The sequence below is a fragment of the Ailuropoda melanoleuca genome, chromosome 4 (assembly GCF_002007445.2).
Source record: "Ailuropoda melanoleuca isolate Jingjing chromosome 4, ASM200744v2, whole genome shotgun sequence".
Classification (NCBI taxonomy): Eukaryota; Metazoa; Chordata; class Mammalia; order Carnivora; family Ursidae; genus Ailuropoda; species Ailuropoda melanoleuca.
The window spans coordinates 27,475,357-27,498,986 of NC_048221.1; the positions used below are offsets into that span (position 1 = coordinate 27,475,357).

Genomic DNA, 23,630 nt, shown 5'->3' on the forward strand with positions numbered 1-23,630 from the left:
GTTTTAGCACAATGGCCCACAGGACTCATGACTATACTTCCATTACTAATAACTCACTGAGAACATCGATATACATTCAATAGTGAAACAATAGAATCATGATCTCTAACCTCTCAGATTTTACATTTTATGTGATAGACACAGTGAGAAGTAATTCCAATAAGGGATGAAAAATGTTCTGATAGGAGAGTTAAAGGTTACTACCAGTAACTATTTTTTATTATTAAATTTTTAAAACATATGTAGAACATAGAGGTTAAGAATTTAAGAACCTGGACTCTATCATCAGACTGTCTGGGTGGGAGTCCCAAGTCTTCCCACTATTTTAGTATGATTTTGCATGAGATTTTTTTCATCAGTGAAATAAAAAAAAAATAATAGTAACTATCTTGAAGCATTATTTTGGGAGCATCAACGGAGAAAACATGCAAAGTCCAGGGCCAGACACATAGCACTACCAGAACTCCACCAGTACTGAGCTTTACAGAAATGGTTGTGACCCTTCAGAATGTCTTCCTCTGAGTGTACAAACATTGTTTTGTGTGTTTTGAGCCACTCATGTCGTAACTAAACCAAAATCTAAGGTATCTTTAAATATACTTTGTACTCAGACCACTCAACTTTGGATCAGAAGCGTACAAATACTGGCATTGCAATTCTGAAGTTATTTTGAGTGTATTGGAAGATTGCAGAGTAAATGAGACAGAAAATACAAATATAAAAAGGAGGAATGTAAGGAGGAACCCCCATAATGCTGGATTTTAATGGCGGTCTCAAGATGAACACATGGTTTAAATTATATGCATATATACATACACATTTTCTAATCATTTCCACAAAAAGGGCCTAATAACAATGATATCCCAGTAGTGACGAGCATGCCTGGTACCTAGACCCTGGTTTCTAAAAATCGTTCTTTCCTAAAATGAGCCACGTCTCTTTGGAAATAGCTAATTCCAGGGCTGAAGAAAGGAAAATATAAAATGAGCTTGGAACATCTTATAGCAGAAAATAAGGAAGTGCTCAGAGACTAATAGAGTCATGTCAGAAGGACGTAGGAACCTATTGAAGGGGCATTCGCTGCCAAATCTGGTTAACTTGCACATCAAAATTCTGTAGTAGTAATACATTATAACACCCTGAAAAAAATAGCCTGACAAAACTAGATGAGAGAGAGACAGAGACAGACAGAAGGAGTTAACAAAACAAAAAAGTCAAGTTCTTCTTTATAGAAGAACGCCAAGTAACAAACGTAGGGAAAAAAATGATAGGATTAGATAGCCAACATTTTGTAAGCCCCATATTATAAGTGACTCATACAAAGATCAGCAATAGATGCTGAAACTAAACCACTGCAAGACATTTTATTGAGGGATGAGATATTCAGATGAGAATTAAAGTTGTCATAAGCCTAAGAAAGATCGTTCTGTAGCCATGACAAGTAGCCTCTAGAAACAGAACGAAGCCTATTCAATTGACACTTTTGCTAGTCAACAGCCCTTTGTTGCTTTTAGTCAACCAATCAGTAACAAACTCAACACATCTCCAAGTACCAACTAAAAAATTGACCAGCACAATCCTCCCTTGAAACTCAGCTTTGCCTTTTTATTTCAGACAATGAGTGATGGCCTGCAGTATTACCCTACTGCATTCTAATTAAAAAGAAAAAAACAAAAAACTTACAACAGGATGATCTGACAATCACCACCTAACCAAGTGGTCAAGCCTGGCAGTGCCAATAGGACTTCGGATAGCTTGATGTGACGTGCCCGAGTATGAGGCAGTGCTGAGCAGACAACAGCGCCAACTTAGTGTCCTTGCCAAAATTGTCTGACCTCATGTGAATCATGAGAGAATAGTCAGATGGCTCAAGGAAGTGGAATGTTACATGGGACAACTGGCCTGGAATATTCAAATGACTTAATGCCATGAAGAACCAAGGGAGATGGGGAAGCGTTATAGATTACAGCTATTAAGGGAGTTTAATAACCGATTAAAATGTATGAGCTTTGACTGGATCTTGTATCATGGAGGAAAGAAGCCAAGTGAGGAAATCCAAGTACAATAAGTACTAAGAGATCACTGAACTGATATGGATTTTCTTGGATGCAGCAGAGTGGTGCAGTTGTGCAGGAGAATGCCCTTATTCTTGGGAGATGCATGCTGAATTATTTCGTAGTGGAATGTCTTGATGACCACAATAGTATACTGTTGGACGGTTTGGCCAAAGGGAAAGATCTGACTATGGAAAAACATGGCATGTGTAGACCAAGAAGTTCAAGCTGATGAAACTTGGTGAGAGAGAAACAGGTGATCACTGAACTTTTCAACTTTTCTGTAAGTTTGAAACCATTTGATTTATTTTTATTTTGAAAACTACATTAATATAGTACATTTGGAGCATGCCAGATATTTTCCCACTGCCCCAATTTCTCAATTACAATCAAAATAAATCTGTTGTCCTATAAGTATTTTTGTAAATCAGCTCACATCTTTGTTGGCAGAAAGAGGGGCCCAAATAAGCCAACAAAGTTCAAAATATATAATTTGTAAAATGATTTTCCTCCAACGTTAAAAAAAAAAAAAAAGACAAAAGTTTTTCAGTTAAGAATAGCCAAGATAAGATTCCCTTTGGAGTGGAAAGATCCTCCAATCTTTATCACAAGGCCTTTTATCTCCAATGTCAACAAGACAGTCCAGAAGTCTGTGAGAGGAGAAGAATCTTCCCCGGGTCCATCAGGAGACATAGAGGTCGTCTTGATGCATTCATAAAGACACACCGAGATGCTAACGGGTTGGTGGATGCTGGGTGTTCTCTCTGTCTCCCATACTCACACTAGTCTTTAGTATGTCATCTGAGAAGTCTCTTGTGGGAAGACAAGACATTAGCTGTCAGAAGACCATATGAACAGAGGCTACCTGGCTGGATAAAATGCAGCTGCTTACACGTCCCTAAGGGGACAGCGCACAAGGTGGAACGAGGCAGACAAGAAAGTGGGCATTATAGATGAACAGGCAGACTAGTGGTACCTGCAGAAAAACCTTTGACCTGGAGCAGAGCATTGCAGTTTGAGAAACATGCCATTAGGCAAGGGTAATAGGATCCTAGTGCATCCAGCTGAAAGTTGAAGAGAGCCAATATGGTCCCTGGAGCAGGAGGCGTGCTGACGACGGCTGGCAGGAAGGCTGCAGAGCCCCTGCCTGTCCAGGAAGCCCCATCCCTTCCCCAGCACAGAATACAAACAGCCACCCCTGATGTGGTGGGGGAGGGAGGAAAGGAAAATCTATACATTTACGGGACATGAATCGCAAACAGTTGAGGGAATTCAGGGAAGGGAGGAGGGCGGAGAGCTTTAGTATTTATGGATTTACAGGAAGAGAAATGCATTATGATAGCTAGCAAACCCAGCCCAAAGGGAACTCACCACACAATTAAAAAAAAAAAAAAGTCCACATTCATAGATCTGGCCCTATGAAAGAAAACAAACTAGAAAAGGAAATTTGAGCTTTAATAATAAAAATGTTCACAAAGAGCAGGAGAGAAAATTCAATAAAACTTGCGGAACACAGAGTCACATTTGACTCCTCTAGACTCTCATAAGTGCACGGAAACTTCCCAACAGAGCTAAGCTTTGACCCCTTCGCACGGGCCGGGCCGCCTATGCATTTTACAGCTGTTAACGCTCGTGATGCCCGTCATGAGCCCACGATGCAGATACTCTTACCCCATTTTAAGCATGAGGCAACTAAAGGAGAAACGTATTAAATAAATCCTGCGCATGCTCCCAGTGAGGAACGGAGCTAGGATTCACACCCGAGGCCTGCGCTGCCAAGGGGACAGTCCTCAGCCCCGTGGCTACGGCATCACAGCGTTCCAAATCACCTCCGCCTTTAGGAAATAAAGCCCACGTTTTTGGTATCTCTTTGAGAATTAAAAGAGAAATAGTAGAAGAGAAGGGAGAAGCTATAGCCGAGGCAGAGGAGGGGGAGAGCACAATTACAGGGTTCAGAGGAGCGGTCCACGAAATGTTTGGTCTCCATACCCCTTTAACTGTTGGGAAGTATTGATGTCATAAGATAAATAAGTCATAAGGATGAAAAGCATAGCATAGGCAATATAGTCAGCAATATTGTAGTAACACTACATGGTGACAGATGGTAGCCACTTACTGTAGTGAGCACAGTGCCGTGTATAGAATTTTCAGCTCACTCTGTCATACACTGGAAACTAATACAACATTGTTTGTCAACTATACTTCAATTAAAAATATATATATATTGATGACACCAAAGAGCTCATGTTTTGTGGATTATATCTATTGATATCTAGTTAGAAATTAGAACTGGGAAAGTTTAAAAATATTTAATGGTCTAATTAAAATAATAAACTTATAACATGCTAACATAAATCATATTTTATGATAATCATATTTTCCAAAACAAAAAAATATTAGTGTAAAGAGCAGCAGTGTTTTACAGTTTTGCAAAGCTCTTACGAATGGCTTGATGAAAGACAAGTGCATTTGCATGTCCACTTCTATTTTCAATCTGCCCTGATATGTCCTTTGGTCGAAGTATAGGAAGAAAAGCCTGTTCTCATACAGATAATGTAGTTGAAGAAAGAAAGACCTCACAGATTCCCTGAAGGGCCCCAGGGATGCTAGGGAGCCCAGGACTATTGGTTTAGACCACTGATGCTGGAGTTGGACCACGTGGATTTAAAACTTAGCTTTGCCATTTAATACATGTTTGATCTGGATTCATTCAGCTTTGAGTATCGTACTCCTTTATCTATAAAATGTAGGTACTAATAGTACCTGCCTCATAGGATTGCTTAAAGTATTAACACTTAGCAAATGCTTAGAAAAATCTTCACGGCACATATCAATGTTATGAGTAACGTTAAATAAGTAAATAAGACAATCACTTGGTTTTGCAAGCAGAATCTCTGTCATGGGCTGACATCTTTATGCTGAATTTTATAGTCTCATAGCTGGGACAACAACAAGGATTTCTTGAGCAGGAGTGAAGACTCATGAAATAACATCCATGTCATTACAGAGGTCCCAGTAAATTGAGAACTGAGTACAGATGTGTATTTTGACAACCTGAGAGAAGGAAAAAAACAAAACAAAACAAAAACACATTGTAATCTCCGCTTTGTGGAGGATGGGTAGCAGCATCCTACTTTCAAAACTCTTTCACGCTCAACACACCCGACAGTGGAAACTCTTTCCTGTAATTCGTGTTGAGTTTTGGTTATAAAAACATGTCAGGAAGTCACTAAGCTGACCCATTCGGACATCTTTTAATGACAAACAAGCAGGTGAACAGTTATGAATAGTCAAGAGTTAATATTAAAGAGAGATCTTAAAAGTTCTCATCATAGGAAAAAAAAGGTTGTAACTATGTGTAGTGAAGGATGTAAACTAAACTTATGTGGGAATCATTTTGTAATGTAGACATATATCAAATCATTACGTTCTATGCTGAAAACTAATACAGTGCTTTATGTCAATTATACCTCATCTTAAAGACAACACTATGCCAGGTTTAGGTTAAATATATTTCTATCTGGACAAATTTCTATTTTCTTATTTCTAAAAACTGATAAAGGTCCTTCAGGAGATGGTCTAAGAACTGAGCACAGAATGAAGAATTTATTATAGATATCTTTTCCTACCACTATTCCTTCTCTACATGATGCAATTTTGACTAAATGTATAATTCTTCCATTCAATCCCACCAAACCTCCCATATATTCTTAGACTTTGCTCTCCTCTCCATTAAATATCCTGTTTTCTTCCAGAGACCATAAGAATCCTAGAAAACGGGGCTATTTCCCCTGCTTCTCTACATTCGCCCCCCTAAGACCACAGGCAGATGACAGACTTGTAGAACTATAGGGTGTTTTGTTGTTGCTGTTGTTAGCAATAGTCAAAGGATGGTCTTCAGCTTAAGGAAATAATCTGGCTGACTAGGAATTGCCATGTACATGAATCATTTTTAAGGAACTACATTATCATAGAATGCATTTTATATAATCACATGAAGCATAATCTAGAATGCAAAACAACATTGTAATATATTGGATATATTATCTTTGATGATTCAGAAGACACACAAGTGCCACATTTCCCAAGATCTACCTTTTCAATATCACCTTTATGCAGGAAATGCGTAAAACTGGCAGTTAATAATAGAAAGACCAATTTGAAGGTTTAATAAAGAATTGTACACTTATTATTATTTTAAGAATGCAGAAGCACAGCTCTGCTTCCAGAACACAACTGCCTGCTTCACCACAACCCACCCCCTCCCCCCTGGTCTCTTCATTTATAATTTGGGAAAAGCATTCTCTGTCTCCTTCAAAGGGCTGTCAGGAAGATAAAGTGAATTTTTAAAGCATGTCTATGAAGTGCTAGGAGCTTGATGATAGTCGACTAAAGAAAAAGAAAAATCTTAAAAACAAAACCACACATACACACACAGACAAGAAAATAAATATTTAACTGATCTCAGGATAGAAAGACTTTGTAAGCATAAATGAACTGGGAAAACTCCAATGATAAAGTCGCAAACTGATAAGCTTAACTACAAAAAAGATTAAAATTTTTATATGCTAATAACATCATAAGCAAACTAAAGAGGAGATCAAAATAGGAATAATACTTGCCACAAATATAATAGGCAGAGGGTTAATTCCTAGAAGACCTTAAACTCCAATAGAAAAAGGAGCAAAGGACATTAACAAATAATTAACTGATAAAAATAACTCATAAATACATTTAAAAGTTCACCCTGCTATTGATTAGGTAGAAACAATGACACAGATAAATCTATCAACTTGGCAAAGGTTAGGACACACTCAAAAATCTTAAATTTTTAAAGTTGATGAGTCTGTAGCAAGATGTATGCTACTTGTACATTGCTCACATAAAACACATTGGGTAATATTCGTCAATTGAAACAATGCATAACATTGTATCAAGAGGTTCCAATGTAAGAAATTTATCAGGAATAGGAGCAAAACTCCTTTCTCAAAATATTCATGATATAGGTTGAATAGTGAATACCAAATTATAGTATATCCATACAGTGCAATATTACCTCAACATTCGAAGAAAATGTTCCTCGAAACGTAAAAAAAAAAAAAAAAAAAAAAAAAAACCAGGAAAAAAAGTAGCAAGAAATCAATTGAAATTTTAGCAGGGGTTATACCTGGATAATGAGATTATAGATGGTTTTTATTTTGTATAATGGGCAAATATTCTTATAATTAGAAAAAAATAAGTGCAGGATTTAAAAACTTGTTACATTTGATATAAACTAGATTGCTTTTACATAGACATAATTTAGACAAAACATTTATTTAGTCAAGCAATTCATTAGCTGGTTACTAAAAGATTGCATTAAGAACACCAGATGCTTCAAATCTGAGCAACTCCTCTCCTAACATTACAGTGGTACTAGAACTACATTAGAGCTGAGCACCTACTGTGCGCTGATTATATCAGGAGGGAAAGATGATGGGGGGAGAAGATGATGAAAGGGGGAAAAAAAAGGAATAGTTTCATTTGATTTTGAATAAAAGAGAAGCCTACAGTCCAGAAAGCCAGTCAACCCAGGCCCAAACCTTTCCCGCATGTGTAGGTCGAGCCCTGCAAAATGAAGGCCTCTTGCTTATCAGCAAATTGTTAACAATCTCATCACCCTGAGGATTGCACAGAGATGCTACACTTAAAAAAAAGAAAAAATCCATTAAAATTAGTTCAAAGAGCAAGACACAAAGGTGGTGTGAGAGGTCATTTTTCAGTGCTATGCGCTGAGAAGAGAGACATGTACAGTAATTTCCATGACAGTTAATGAGCGTTGAGCATCTAGACTAATCTAAACCCCCTGAGAATTTAATTTAAAACCACCATGGCAAAACCACTCTCAGCCATGAATGAACTCCGGGACTGTTCACTTACCTACTCTTCCCCAGGCACTAAACACAGTAGAAAATAATACCTATATTTTTCATCACACCTCACAGAAAAAGTAAAAGGCTCCCAGAACATCAAAATCCCATCAGTTTAAAGGTTTATTTTAAATCCTGGGTACTATTTTAATGCCATTTTTAATTAAGCAGTTTAAATATAGGTCTGGGTTATTTCAGTTGCCATGTGATATTCTTATATCCAGGAATCCAGAAAGTTTCCTTCAGTTTAAACTTCAGTTGACAAATATTGGGCCACAAATAAATGGTGCCCTTCACCCAAACCTAAACCCTGGACCAGCCTTCAAAAGCACAGGAGAGTGAAAAAGTGTAATTATCATGCCAGGCTTCCACAAGCCAAATCTATCCATTCATTTTCTGCCTTTCACATCATCTGAATTTAGTCTTCAAACTAGTCCAGGAGGTGATTAGGGTAGTAACTTGATTTTCACATGATGAAACAAAATCAAAAAGATTACATGACTTGACTAGGTTTCCCCAAATTGAACTAAAATCGAGTTCACCAACTCCTCCTCCAAAGTCCGATGGCAGTCTGCGCCCAAAGAGGGGAAAGGAAGCAAGAGGCCCAGTGCCCAACTCCTGCTTCTCCCCATTCAGTGCTGGAGACCACAGGACAAGAGCCTCGCTGATCATCACTAGTTATTATTTCCACGGTCTGAGTTCTGTGGCAGGTCAGGGAAGCCCTCTATGTGGAGTTGAGGACACCGGTATGTAAAGGACAGAAGGAGCTATAACTCCTGATGGAGACAACAGCTGGTTCAAAGACCTAGCAGGAAGAAAAGTTCATGGAAACAGGGGCCAGAAATCCGGGAGGTCCTGGTGAAAACTGGAGTTTGTATTTCATTTGAAGGGAACAACAACTTAAAGCCCTTGAAAGAATAACCTGGTCTAATGCCTACATTAAAAGACCATGTCCACTGCTATGTGGTATGTGAGGGCAGGGCAGGGAGGTAGTTGGAAGGCTTTGTGAACAAGTTAACTAGAGATGATGGCCGTCCAGGCAGGACTTGGCAAGAGCAGTGGAGACAGTGAGCAGATTCAGGATGTATTTCCGAGGCAAAACCTCCATGTACGTTGCAAGGACATTGTGAGAACGATGTCAGTTACGTATTCCCGCATCATCTCCCTGAGGAAGGATCTGAAGAAAATAGGACTCTGATCTCTAATGTTACGCAAATATCTGCATTTCCTGAGCAATCAACCTATTTTATCTCAAGACAGAGACTCTTTCCTTTCTCTAGGTTGGTGCCAGAAAGCTTAGGGCCAACGTTATGACCCATCTCTAACAAGCATGTGGACATTTGTTATCTATTTCATGCACTAATTTCACTTTTGGCTTCATCTGACTTTCCTTATTTTCTTCTTGACTTTTGATTGCTCTTATTTTTAAAGCACTTAATCTTGTTCTACTGGATTAGTCAACTGAAGTCTTTTTTTAAACATTCCAGGAAATAAACGAGGAGACAACCAATGTGTTGGTTGAAGTACATGTGTTAGAGAACGTGTGTGTGTGTGCGTGTGTGTGTGTGTGTGTGTGTGTGTGTGTGTGTGTGAAGCCAAGGAGACAGGTCCATAAAGACTTGCCTGAAGGGATAAGGAAATGGCACACAGACCTACTCTAGACCCCCTGAGAAGGCAGCACAGTAACAAATCTTGGAAATCAAAGCTTACCAGCTGATAAGTTATCAAATCCTATGTTAATTTCTGACATTTAGGAGGATGTAAAATATCACCTCAGACAGAAGGCTCAGCCAAGAAAGAACTGATTTTACCAGCCGGGCTGGAATCCACATGGAAATCTAGGAAAACTGCTGGGTGGGGGGAGGGTGGTCAGGGGTGGTCGGTGGGGCATTTTTTCATGCTCATACCACCTGTTACTTCTCTCTCTTCCAGAGCAAGCCACTCAGGAATGATTAAGTAATTTTGTGTCCAAGTGTGAGTGTATACCTGTGTGCAGGTGAGTATAAAATCCAGGTCAACACTCTTAACCATTACACAGCACTGCCTGGTGTGACAATTTATCACATCGTTCCACTTATTAAATGAGAACTCTGGTCCCTCCCTCACTCTCTTTTTGTTTATTAGCTTTAAGCTAAAAATTCCAGATAATCAATAATCAGGGTTACTCATTTGATAAGTATTTACCAAATGCCTGCCATGCACCAGGGATGGTCCCGGGCTGTGAGGATGTAGTCTTGAACAAACCAGACAGCAATCCCTGCCCTTGCAGGTCTCACACTTCCCACCTGCCTGTGACACCAATAATAAGTTATTTAGCAAGTTACAATATTCATGCTACAAAGAACAATAAAGGCTGAAAGGTGCTGCAATTTTCCCTAAGAGCAAAGGGAAGCCCATCCTGACTAGGTGACGTCTGCACACAACTTGAACAAAGGTCTGAAGGAAATGAAAGAGCTCGGTGAACGTACATGAGGCGGAAGAGCATCCCGAGAAGAACAGTTGCTTCAAGAGCTGTGAGGCAGGACAGTGCTTAGAATGCTCAAGGAACAACAAGGAAGTGGGTGTGGGAGGAGCAGAGTGTATCCGTCTCCCGTGGCTGCTGTAACACAGTACCGCAAACTGGTAGCTTAAAACAACAGAAATTGACACTCCCCCCGTTTTGCAAGTCAGAAGTCCAAAATCAAGGTCTTGCCAGAGCCGCACTCCCTCTCTTGAGGTTCTGGGGGAGAACCTGTTCTTTGCCTCTCCCAGTGTCTGGTGGCTGCCAACCGTCCTTGATCTGTGACCACACCTCTCTCACCTCTGTCTCCCTGGTCACGTTAATGCTTCCGCTCTGTATAATCCCCCCCTGCATCACTCTCACAGGGACACTTGCTAGTGGATTTGCAGTCCACTGCAAATGACCCCATTTCAAGATTCTTAACTTAATTTCATCTGCAAAGACCCTTTTCCAAGTAAGGTAATATTTACCAGTTTTAGAGATTTGGACAGACGTATCTTTTGAGGGTCACCATTCAAATCACGAAGGGATGATGAGTAGACCAAATCAGAGAGTAATGGGCGGGGGTGGGCAACAGAAAGAAGAGTTTATATAGGAATCTTGTAGATCATTGTGATAGCTTTGGCTTTAGTTAGAGACAAACAGGAAGCCATTGTGGGGACATAAGCAGAGACGTGACATGGACTTAACATCTTTAATAGGATCACTTCGACTGCTATCATGCAAAAAAGTCTAATAGCATTCAACCCTTAGATCGGCACTTCAACTCAAAAGTGTGCCGTATTATGATTAGAACTGAAAAGCAGGAGAAGTAGAACTTGGCACATGGCTACTATAAGCTACCCTGAAAATCCTCTACGAATCCCATCAGACATATCTGTTGAATAAATGATGTTCTTCTCCCGAACTAAATTTTTCCCCGTAAATATTTCTCAATCATCTACTATACTCAAGATTCTGTTCCTAGGAATTAAGGCAATCAACAAATCACATACTGCTACCTAACATAGTATTAAGTGACATATCACTTTTTTTTTTAAGGATTTATGTCATCACTTTATTTGTGTAAACAGCGATTGAAGAACCTCAACTCCATGGGGGCACAGATATGCTGCACTCATATTCTTTGCTGTTGCTTTTCCAGTCCCGCTAATGTAGACTCGCTTCCCAGCCCCTTTGCAACATCTTTGACAGAATCTGTAAATTCTCACTTGCTTTTCATAATTAAAAGTATCTGTCCAGTCTCAGATTAAAATTTCATGTCCTACCTAAGCGTAGGCTTGAGATACAACCCTGACCACTTAGAGCTCTCTTCCAACTTCTTCCCTACCCTGGGGCTGAGATACTCTGACTTTAGAGGCAGAGTGGACTTAAATAACTGGTTGTCTGTCAGCAGGTGAAAGGCTGGTGTTCCTGGTCTAGCTCCAGTTTCCTCTGCTGGGATCTCCTGCAAATATGGTGGTCTCGGCAGAGTTCAAAGCTGATGGAAAGTTTTTTTCTCTGGAAAGGTATTCAAGTTCCACCCTCACTCTATCTCCTTTGCGGGTCCATTCACAGGAGGACAGCCATGTCTCCCTTCATAACTGTCAGTGACATATGACCCAATCACATTTCTGGATAGGCCAATGCCTCAGTTATACCAATGTCTACCCGAGCAGCCCCGTGGCACCTGCCCACTACTTTGACATTTATGGTTCTGTGCAGAACCAAGGGACCTGCTGAATTGCTTATATGTTTCCTCCAAAGGCTACAGAAAACTGGGATGCGGTAGAAAAGTTGTTCCCTTCTTCTTCCCAGGACTATTACTTCTCAATCCCTTTTTCCCCTGCTACTATAGCCCACTCCACAAAGCCTCTTCCCATCCTTGCCCTATTCAGAAGCAAATGAGAGGGAGGTACTGATCTGTGCTCAGGTGTGATCCCAAACTCTACAGAGGAAATGGGAGGCCCTCTCCAGGAGCCTGTACTATGCCTGTACCATACTCCTATCTGAGAGCAGTGCCTATCGAACCGGCAGGTTCCACAGCTCAGCATCCGGCCAGGGAACAAGATGGCAGCATCCTTTTGTTGAAATCATGCAGCTCTGGGCTTCTGCTACATTCTGCTCATGACTTTCAGGAGCAGTAGGAGTAATCGCTCCAGAAAGAGGGAGGAAAAGAGTCTCTTGGAATCCTTCATTCCAACTGGCTGTATCTTTGCCCTCACCAATTCTCCTCTTAGAGTCTGTGAGCATGGAAGTGTGGTTCAACATAGTGGGTCTGGTTCTGCTGCCACCTCTTTGTAATGTGAGTGTGGGTCTCTCTCATACACGGGTGGCTCTCCAGGAATATGGTCAGCCTTTCTGTTTGGGCCCTAGTTGCTCATATTCTAGGGCAATGTGAGAAGTCCCACTGCACATTTTTTCTACTCCTGAATTCCAATGACTTTACTGGAGATACAGCTCCAGGAGAAAAAGCTTCTGGGGTCATTTGGTCTCCAAACAGGATAGAAAAAACTAACTAGTATTCTACACGTCTGCGGGAGAAACACTCTGAAGGTTTTAATGTAATTTCTGTTGATTTATTTTATCCTGACATATCTTATTTAACAAATTTTAAAGCAATCATCTTTGCTGAATGGAAAGGGATCGTGGTTTACTGTTAAAGTATTAACACTCAACAGATAATTCTTAGTTCCAACAAATCTGTTGAACTGGAAATAAATCTTAAAGATGAAAAGATCTCTTGATAACTACAGCCATTTCAAAACCTATTAGAAAACAGAAGAATTAGAGAGCCAGATGAATTTCGCTCCTCCTGGACTCATTTTCCCTAGGAGCAAATTACACTGCTAGACAAGCTAAACTGCCTGGTCCCCACACCAGCACCACACAGTCAGGCTGAAGACTTTTCCATTCCCAGAAGTCATCAGGGTTAGTCCTGTTCTGAAATGATAATGATAATTGCCCGTGAACACCAGAGCCACCAAAATGTCAGTGAGAAATACTAAGTGGCAGAATATACATCTATAACAATACAGCCCTAGAAAGTATGAGTAATAGGAAAGGCTTAAGACTCTGGGGAAAATACCTCCTTAGAATAACTAAGCAATGATACAAAAAGGTTTGCTGCTCATGGGATGGCAGCTAGAGGGGGTGGAAAGAAGGATGGAATGAGGATTAAGAGTCTTGGGTAAAGAAGTCCTGACTCCCGTGAATGAGGACCAACGTTGGCTGAGACTCAACCTTCCCATTTCAACTGCTCCCAAGGACAAAGCAAAGCAGGGACTCCAACAATGCATCTCTTATCCTAAAGTATTATTTAAAATTTATTTCTAAAATACTTTTAACAAAAGATATTAATATATGTGTATACATACACTCTTCACCACCACCACACGGAAACACACACACACAAGAAAGACAGAGGACACTGCCTCAGTCTCCTGCTACAGCTACGCTTTCCCCTAAATTGTTGTGTGACAGCTACCAGTTCGTGTCAGGGAGGTGGTCACTTGAAACAAAGAATTCTGTTGTTTTTAATTCATTGGTGAATCTGTTATCCTGCTAGACTCAATGGTATTGAATAACACACGCCAGGTTTAAGCCCAAGGGTCTCATGGCAGCTTCTTCCTATCAGTCTTCATCTGTCTACCACCAGGGCTGTCACCGAGACATGTCCACTGACACGTCTGTTCCTGTTGTTAAACTACCAAAATACTTCTGTAGGTACCGCCCCCTGAGTACTGCTCCTTCCTCTTTGCCTCTTCCCCTGGGGCTCTCCAAACCTCCACCATGCAGAAATTATTAGGTTGGTGTCTGACACAGCAGAGAGCTTTCAGGAACTACCTTAACATTGGTCAGTGCCATGTGTCCTGCTAATTGTTTGCATATAAAAATAACTCCTCTGCCTAAGGCATATCCACCCACATCCTGAGCCCCCACTGTGGGTACATCTATGCCAAACCAAGACTTCAGAAGCACATTTAAAGCCTGCAGCAGAAATCCCAGGAAAATAATTTAGAACACAAAACTAGTTCAGATATCTAGTATTGTAGAGCATTCTTCGGATCAGGCCCATTTAGAATTTGTGCCCAAGAGCTATTTGCAAATTTATAGTTATTTTTTTCAATTAGTTTGAGACAAGAAATGGAAGCTAAGTAAATAAATTAGATCATTAATTTGCAATAAATATAAATTATGCTAATTCTAAAAACAACATATATACAAACTATGTATATATAATAAATGAGGAATATACATAAGACTCTATTAGCAAAAGAAAGCTATCTTGACTTATTGTATTGTAGAAAATCCATGCTTATTCATTCAATAGATTTTAACAGTTTTGATATGTGTGTGAAAATATAAGATAAACATTAACTGCCTACTGATGTTCTAACAAATCTATTTTCATTCCAAATGGAAATTAGAATATATTTTGCATTATTTAAGTTAATTACATGACATTTCTTATGAATAATGATGTATTATTTCATTTGTTACTTCTAATTATGTTCTGTTACAAGTGCAAGGCTGGCAACACCGGGACTAGACTTTCCCTATTCCTCACAATCTGATGACTTGCATGGGAAGCAGGTCAAAAATATGCCCAGAATATAATGAACAGAGTTCAGTAATTGTTAACCATGACAGTTTAAAATTACCTGAGGAAAGTTTCACACAGAAATAAACAGAAATGGGGAATGGCTTGCCATGTTATAGGATATTCCTTCTTGCACCTAATAGGAGAAATATTCCACTTGTTATTTTAATACATTTAATTATCATCCTACCATTTCCTACAGCTGGAGAGAGAGCACCCTTACTACTGCCCTCCCCGGTCTCCACACTCACACACCAACAGTTATATTTTATATAGACAGTCGGATTGTAAAGTTATCTTTTTCCTGTTGTGAAAGTGATTCTATAGGGTTTTGTGCAATTTGGAGAAAATGCGGGAACTTCCTAAATACTAAAAAGCCAGTTGAATTCCATATTTCCCTCGTTTAATGCATGACCATGGACAGACCAACCCATCTCACTCCATTCACAGCAGGGCCTGAAGCTAGAAGGTAAATCCTATTCAAAGAAGAGGTCAAGGTCAAGGAAAATCAGCCAGAACTCAGTAATTAAGAACAGGGGCCAAGTGAACCACAAGGCCACCGCACGCATATCCTCATCAGCCAGCAGTCAGCAAGGAGCCAGGGGAGACAGTGGACAGTGGGAAGAGGCCGGGATGAGGTCTGGAGACCAATATGCACATGCTTTATGCACCCTGTTTCACGGGTGAGTCACCTTTATTTGAATGGGTCAGGACAAAGTATATAAAATCCGCACATTTTTCTCCATCCAATTTCAAACGTTCCCTGCACACATCCAAAGCATCTATTAATTCCTTCAGTGTCAGGTGCCAACAATCCATCATTCTGTCTACTATAAAAACAAAGATGCCAGTCTCAGCTCCAAGAACAAAAAATAAACCTAGGAGAGGGAGAGCTCGGCCAGGAGGACTCCTCCTTCTCCTCTGGTACCCATGACAGTGACTGCCCACTGACCCTGCATGCAGCCTCAGAATCTTCCTTAACACTGTGAGCTCACTACCAACTCCAGAAGAGGTGTTTGCGATAAAATGTATTTGCTCTCTGCGCAGTAATTCCTCAGATGACAAGTCGAGACGGATGAGGGTCACACAAGGTTTGTCTTGCAATGGGGGTTGCCAGGATCATCTCTGGCAGGTTCTAGACACTGAAAAAAGAGGTCAGTCAACTTAGTGAATGATAAAAGCATCCAAGAGCTTCTTCTGTTCCTGCTGACCAATGCCATTGAAAACCGTTTCTAACTACAAACCCAAGGGTAAGCAAACATTTATATGGAAGCCTTCCCCACAGAAACAGGAGAAAGAATGCTCTAACTGAAACATCACTGCTACATGCAGAACTCTTGAATGCAATAACCCGCCAAATAAAGGGAAGAAAAATATGACCATAAGAAAACCAACTTACCCCACTGTAGCTCAGGACACAGGACAGCAAGATTGTCCTTGAACATCTCGTCAAGCATATTTTAAGCTAGCTAATATACAACAGGCATGCACAGGGTGGAAGGGAAAGACACGCTTAGGGAAATTTTAAGAAAGAAAAACTATCTTTAGTAATAAGGATATTAATATAGTGCTTGTGCTCATTTTATTTGCACAGGAAGGTTTAAAAAGAAACTCTTTTGAGAAATGAAAGATCATCAGATCACTAATAACTGCAGTTTCCTGAACAATTAAAGAAATTCACAAGATTACAACCTACACAGGAAATGACAAATATTTCTGATTTTTATGGAAGAACTAAAAGGGCACTTTTATCTATAGCATCCAGTCCATAAGCAGCACTGTTAAGTAATGAGGCTATTTTTATTATTTGTTCATTCACTTCAGGAGTACTCAACATGGCAATGGTCTAAAAACAGCAAACTTGCTCTTTCAGAAAGGTAAAATTGTATATTGGAAGGCATTTGCCAGAGTTTTCTTTTTTATGTATTAAAGTGGGACCTTAGAGCACAATTTCCATTGTGCCAAACTTTTGTTTCTAATATTCAGCAGAAATATCTTTCAAGTTACGTAGTTAAATTCTTCACAAATACACTTCATAAGGCTGTCCTCAATGCATCATCCGAACACTGTTTGGACTTGATAACATTCGGTGTGCGATGCTCCTGTTTGGAAAAGTCTCCTTTTTTAAATAACCGATTCAATAAACTATTGACAAATGATTTGTATAATATAGTATGGCCAGAGAGCCAGGTTTATCTCTGTCATTACATGCCGCATTCAACCCGTTCACAAATGTTGCCATGTTCCCCTTACGTTAGAGCTCCTTATGCCATTCTGAATAGCAATCCAAAGATCAATACACAGTCTGCTGAAAACAACAGGACATAACAAATGAATAATTTTATTTACAATAAAAGCCCCAGTCCCTAAATGGATTCCACTAATGCTCAAATTCATTTTTCATACTCAAGATGGGACATAGCATAACGCAAGGGAATGGGGTTCGGTAAAGTATTAACCATACTGGTTCGAATTTATTTAAGCCACGAACAATAGCTGGACTGCACTGAGGTACATGAATAAAACGTTCACTGCAGAATTCTGAAGATGCAATCTCCAAAATGCTTCTATTCTCTCACCAAGACACTCTGAAAAGCATTTTCCAGTAACAAGAAATTAATGGATTAAAGACATTCTGACATATCCTTCTAGAGTGTTGCACCACAGAGGCCAAAGCCTATTCAATCAGCTTTAAACACTGTTTGCAACAAACAGAAGTATTTGCTTTAGGTGGGGACAAGGAGGGATTGAAGTGGGTCTTTTGAGAATGAAGCAAATAGTCTTGCTTCAAAAGCTTATCTTTGGCCCCTGATCTGACAGTTCTTTTCCTCCTCTGAAAGGTATGGAAAAGTCAGTGAGCAAAGTCATAAGAAAAAAAAGGGTTGGGGAGAGGGAGCAAAATGTTAGAGAGCACACAAGTTGAAAGATGACATTTACAAGTCTCATGAATGGCACATTCCCCAAAGGCCACCTGAATACTCTTTTTTAAAAGAAATCATCATAAATACAAAATAAATTTTCCCGTTCACATAAAATGCCAATAACCTGCCCTTAAGATGCAGACATGTCCACTGAAAATTAACATGCAAAAAAAAAAAAAATAGAATCTTTCCCCACCTGCCATCAATTCATTCACCACTTTTACACTTAACTCTGTATACCTGTAACAGAAATGTAAACAGGATTGCAACTGACAAAGCGGGAAGGGAAAGTTAAAAAAATTCAGCTTGAATAGGATACTAAAAAACCTGGAATAAAATGGGAACAAGATTTGGCTGGTGTTTGGGAATACTGAAAAGGCAGGATTTCCACAGACCCTTGTTGCCCTCCTCCACTGAAATTATCCATTTGATCCTGATGTTTATTGTTTCATTTTAAACTCAGTCAAGATAGGACTTTGGACGCTGAGGAAAAAGAGCTGTGCAAGAGCAGGTCCTGCCCCACCCCTTTCCAGGAACTAAGGACTCAGCACAGAGTCAAAGGAGAATGCACATAGTTCTGAGATGAGGCAGACTGGTTAAGTGTTTGGCCCTGTGCCTGGAATAGAGTAGGAGCTCAGGAATAAACTACTGCATGGATCAACATGCAAATAAGGAGCCAAGGGTCACAGAAAGGACTCAATATTTTTTCCTGAGAGGGCAAGACAGGTATCAAAACATCTTAGCTCAAACAAAAAAGGATAGGAAGGATCTCCCCATGCACAGACAGGCAGGGTCAAGGGTGAGGGGAACATGGTGAAGGGAAAGGCAACATCTTTTTAGGAAATAGTTGGAAAGGGGGAAGTCTGAGTCAAGATAATGAAAATCTTTTAAGACTATGCTAAAGAGTTTGGACTTTATCCTCAAAAAAAAAAAAAAAAAAGAAAAACCAAAATCAAAACCAAAAACAAGATTATATTCATTAGTAGTTTGTTTGCAAGGGAATAGGAAGGAGAGAGAGAATGGGAGCCGAGATCTAGAATGAGGTATGGGCCCCAGTGAAGTCCAGGAGCAGGCAGGGTGCAGGGAGCTGGAAGACCTGGGAGACCCACACCAAGGGGCTAATCTAGGGCAGACAGAAGAGATCACTGGGGGAAGATTAAAGCCTGCTGCTTCTCACCATTTATTTTATGAAATGTTAGTGGGCAGAGCTAGCCACAGCTTCAATTCCCAAATCACAAAAGAATATCGCTTTCTGCAGGCAAATGAGCAGTGTATTAAGGTTCTTCTTACAGTTACCACCTAACCAAGTTTACAAAGGTAAAGTAAAATTTAAAAAAAAAAAAATCACAAAATCATCATATAAAAAGGATTGTCTGAATACATTATCTACTGGCCCTGAGACCCCTTTAAACCCTGCAGATATGAAATAGCCTCACAGAGTATACAAATTATAAAAATGTCCCGGTTCTGTTATCCCCAGAAAAGGTTGGCTTCTTCTTGCTACTTTCCAAACAAACTTAGGTTTGTTCATTTTAATACAATATCCCCCGTGTCCCTGGCATTTACTCAAAGATATGAGAACTGACCAGGCCCCATTTCCAAAATGGCAATTCCAGTGCTGTCAGGAACAAAACCAGTTATCAGTCATTAACCACTCTCTGTTCAGAATAGGCATTTCCCTAGAAGCAGAAACACGCATATGACCCACGTCTTGTATCACACACACCAGATGGGTTCAAAAAGACCATGAAAAGTCAAGTTTCTTACTATCATTATATAAGTTAAAAAAAAAATCACAAAGCTAAATTCAATCCATTATGAACCATTAAAAAGCCAGTACATCTCAGCAGCCTAACACTTTTCCAGGCCAAGGTATTAAAATGCATTCATCTAAAATCACATTTTCATCCCAGGTCCCCTCTTTGATAGAAGATAGAAGTCAATGAAAGCTGGCACTAAAACAGGTGTCTATGGCATTTCAACCATATTCTTCTGACACCGGAATTCTCAAGCATTTTCTTTAAAAAAAATAATAATTCCTCAGAGGAAAAAGACAACCACAAACTTGCAGCAAGATCAAATGAAAAAATAAAACGCTTCTGTTATTTTAAGAACTTCACAGTCTTTTAGAAGAACTCAATATAAAATTGGTATACGACTTGGAAATTGTTCTTTTTCAGAGGACCTTCCTTTAAAACCTCTGAACCATTCTATTTTTTATTTTTACTTCAATAGAGGAATATTTTCTAATATTGAGTGTTTATAATGTAGACTATTTTTTATACACTTAGAAGAGTTAAATATCAAGTAGTCATTCATATATTATTTAGTAGTTTACTGCTGTGATCATTAGTTTTATAAATTTAAAATTTAGCTAAAAATATTCGAGGAATTTGGGCATCTATCATAAAATCACAATTATCTTTTGGCGTATGTTTTCTTATTACTATTATTTCCGATGTACAACAGTCACATGGCCAAAAAAGAAGACTATTCCTAAAGTTCTCAAACACCTTGAAAATTCCCACGGGGGGTAAATGCATATATATTACTCTGGAAAAAATCTTGACATATTTATAGATTCAGAATTATGGAAACATTTATTTCAAAGTGAAATCATGTTATAGTATGGGAAATGCTTATTATCTTAAAATATGAAATTTTATACTTTGTTGCACTCTGCATACTAAATTAGAGGGAAAACAGAAAAAAAATTCTAAAGAGTCAGTGCAAAAGTCATATGCACACAGTCACGAGTGATACTTTCAACAACATAAAAATAACTCCAGATTATTTCACCAATTCCTGCTGCTCCCACAGCAAAGAATAAACCTTCCACTGCAGTCAATAGGAGGAAAGACTACAACTTGATGGTCAGAGGGAAATAAGAGAACTCTACCATCAATGACACTGGAGAATGATCTAGAAGTTGCGATGCTCTCCAAGAAAAAAAAAAAAAAAAGGCTATTTCAGATCGTAAAACGAAAACAACTGTTTTGAAGGTATATTTATGTGTACGAATTTGCTTGAATGATCTATAAGAGTAAAGACACCAAGTTAATCTCAAATCTTCAGGTGATACCTTATTTTCCACACCACAGAAATGCCACCCAATCTCTCTTACTATTAATATTCACAATTGATAACTGAAAACAAAGCACTCACGATATTCATTGGACCCCCTTCAGAAGCACCTACGTATTTACACAGCGACGATAGTGAAAAGGTCAAGTAAAAATTCACCTCCAAAGCCACAGTTGCTAAGCAACTCTTTTCAGAAGTTCTGCAACGTTGATCAAGCATATTACTGGTGCCACCAACTGGATTCGGAATAAATGCAACATCTTACCTGGTTTCTCCGAAGGGGGAGGAAGGTGGGTTCCTTGTTTACCTTGGCGGTGGACATTGGAGGTCAATGCTGTAGTCCTTTGGTCTGTGATGCTCAGAGGCTTTTTCTTTTCCCTCTCTTAAAAAAAAAAAAAAAAGGATACGTCCTGGTACCACAGGTTTCCTGTTCACAAGCGCAAAGGACAGTTCTGTTTTGAGAAAAACCACAGAGGGCTTGATGAGGTGTTGGCCAAATCTGAATGACATTTCCTCACAGTTGAAGCCTGAAACAGAAAATGATTTAGAAAATGAGCTTTTATAAAACTCAGATGAGAAACCCAGATTATACACAACTTTAAAGAAAGCAAATTCCATCATTACAGATTCTTAGTTGCAAAGACGACACCATTGAAGCTGTTCCCCACTTAAGGTCCACGAAGATGGATTCTGGGCAAGTCCTCCCAACATACAGTGTCCTCTCCCTACCCAGCATTGCCTTGCTTGGAGTGCTTTCAAGCAGACGCTTGCACATGGACCACAAAAAAGTCTTCTTAAATCCGTTATTCAAGTTGTCACTTTAACCCAAACCTGCTAGGTCCTACCTGTTAGCTTATTTTTACCCCTTCATTTCACCATCTTTGCTAAGCTGAAATTTTTAATTGTTAAGCATTGACTATAAATCATTTAAATTGTAAATATCTTCTCAAATGGTTTTATTTCTGTTTATATAAAAGCGATTTAGAAAAAGTACAAACACCATTTGACCTTGTCTACAACTACAAAAACATGAGCACGCTGAGAAAACTATTAGAGTAAAAATTCCAAAATTAAAGGGAAAAATTTTGAGAAAAACAAAGGACAAAACAGAGTTCAAGAATGAGAACAACTCCTGGCTGATGCGGAGCCAGGATGCAGCAAGGCGTGTGCAATGTTCCATATCGTCTTTTTTGGGGAAAGCTGTGGGGGGTGGAGGGGTGGTTGAAGAAATATTTGGCACTTGGCAACTGGGGTACGAGGTAATGATTTTCCAACAGTCAGATGCCTATACATGGCAAAGTTACTTTCTGAATGACTAAGACACAATCTTCTTAGGAAACTATTCATTTTTCTAATTTAGAAACCATCCCACTGTAAAACTATGAAAATAGATCAACCCATGGGAAACCAGAAATAGGATTACAAAAAGGATAATGTCAGAAAATGGTTGACTGTTTTATAAAGCATAACAATAAATGTATAATTGTTTAATGATCCTAATGTTCTCAATGACTCAAAAGATACAGAGGGTCATGCAAATGTCATCTACGGTCATCTAGAAGTACCCACATAGAGAAAGCCTAACACATTTCAGGGACAAAGACATAAAATGGAAGTCCTGCCTCAATGGTACAAATACTGGTTTTCAGAACATTTACAACTAGCTCATGAAAGGCCAGTAAGGACATCAGTCTAATCCAGTGGGTTCTCAAGGTGTATTTCCTGGACAAGCAACATAAGCATCACCTGGGAACTAATTAGAAATGTAAATTCTGAAATCCTACTCTGGACCTACCACCCCAGAAACTCTGGGAGAAGGGCCAAGCAATCTATATTTGAATAAGCTGTCCAGATGATTCAGAACCATGATCAAACCCAACTAGTCTTCCAATCCTTGGATCCTTCCCTACAGAATCCTGGCGAACAAGCTGGCTAGCCTATGCTTGAGTATACCCAGTAGTGGGAAGTTCACTACCCATTGCTTCTAAGACAATTCCAGCAATTACATAGCTGCCCTTTCTACCAAGCCTGTTTATCATGAATTTATGCCTTAGGGCCATATGAAACAAGGAGCATGCAAGTGGTAGTGCTTCAGATATTTAGAGCTGAACTTCATGCATTTCTCCCCATTTTTCTAAAATAAACATGGCACTTCATTTCAGTCATTCTGCAAACATCATTGATTCAATTCCACCACAACTCTTGGCGTTATGTTTTGTTTTTGCCTGCCCAGCTTCTACTTTCTGTATGTCTGGCTATACCACTCTGATTTTTCTTTGGGTAATACCCCGCTATATTCTGTTTGTGGGACTATTCCCACTGCCTGATTGTAGGGACAGGAAAGTGATCCAGACATCCTTAGACCTCTGTCATGTGACTGGCTCAGGAGTGGACACAGGACAAAAAAAAAATGAAACACTTAAAAAAGGAGATCCATGAGAGGATTACTGCTGAAACCACAGGGAAAGAACTTTCTTCCTGCAGAGCTGCCAATCTGGTAGGACATGACAGAACAACTAGAACTTACACGGAGTAGAGTCGGCCTGACTCTGAGAGAGCTGACACTGAGGCAGGCAGAGC

General features: G+C 39.5%; 1 protein-coding gene across 7 annotated transcripts in view; it reads right to left on the reverse strand.

Moving 5' to 3' along the window:
* Window positions 1-23,630, reverse strand: part of FHIT (fragile histidine triad diadenosine triphosphatase) — a 1,448,934-nt gene that overhangs the window by 763,156 nt on the left and 662,148 nt on the right. For all 7 annotated transcript variants that reach the window (XM_034658578.1, XM_034658576.1, XM_034658575.1 and 4 more), the window contains one exon: window positions 21,458-21,577. In XM_034658578.1, the coding sequence (XP_034514469.1) occupies window positions 21,458-21,560 (103 nt within the window). In that variant the 5' untranslated portion in view covers window positions 21,561-21,577. The remainder of the gene's footprint in view (window positions 1-21,457; window positions 21,578-23,630) is intronic.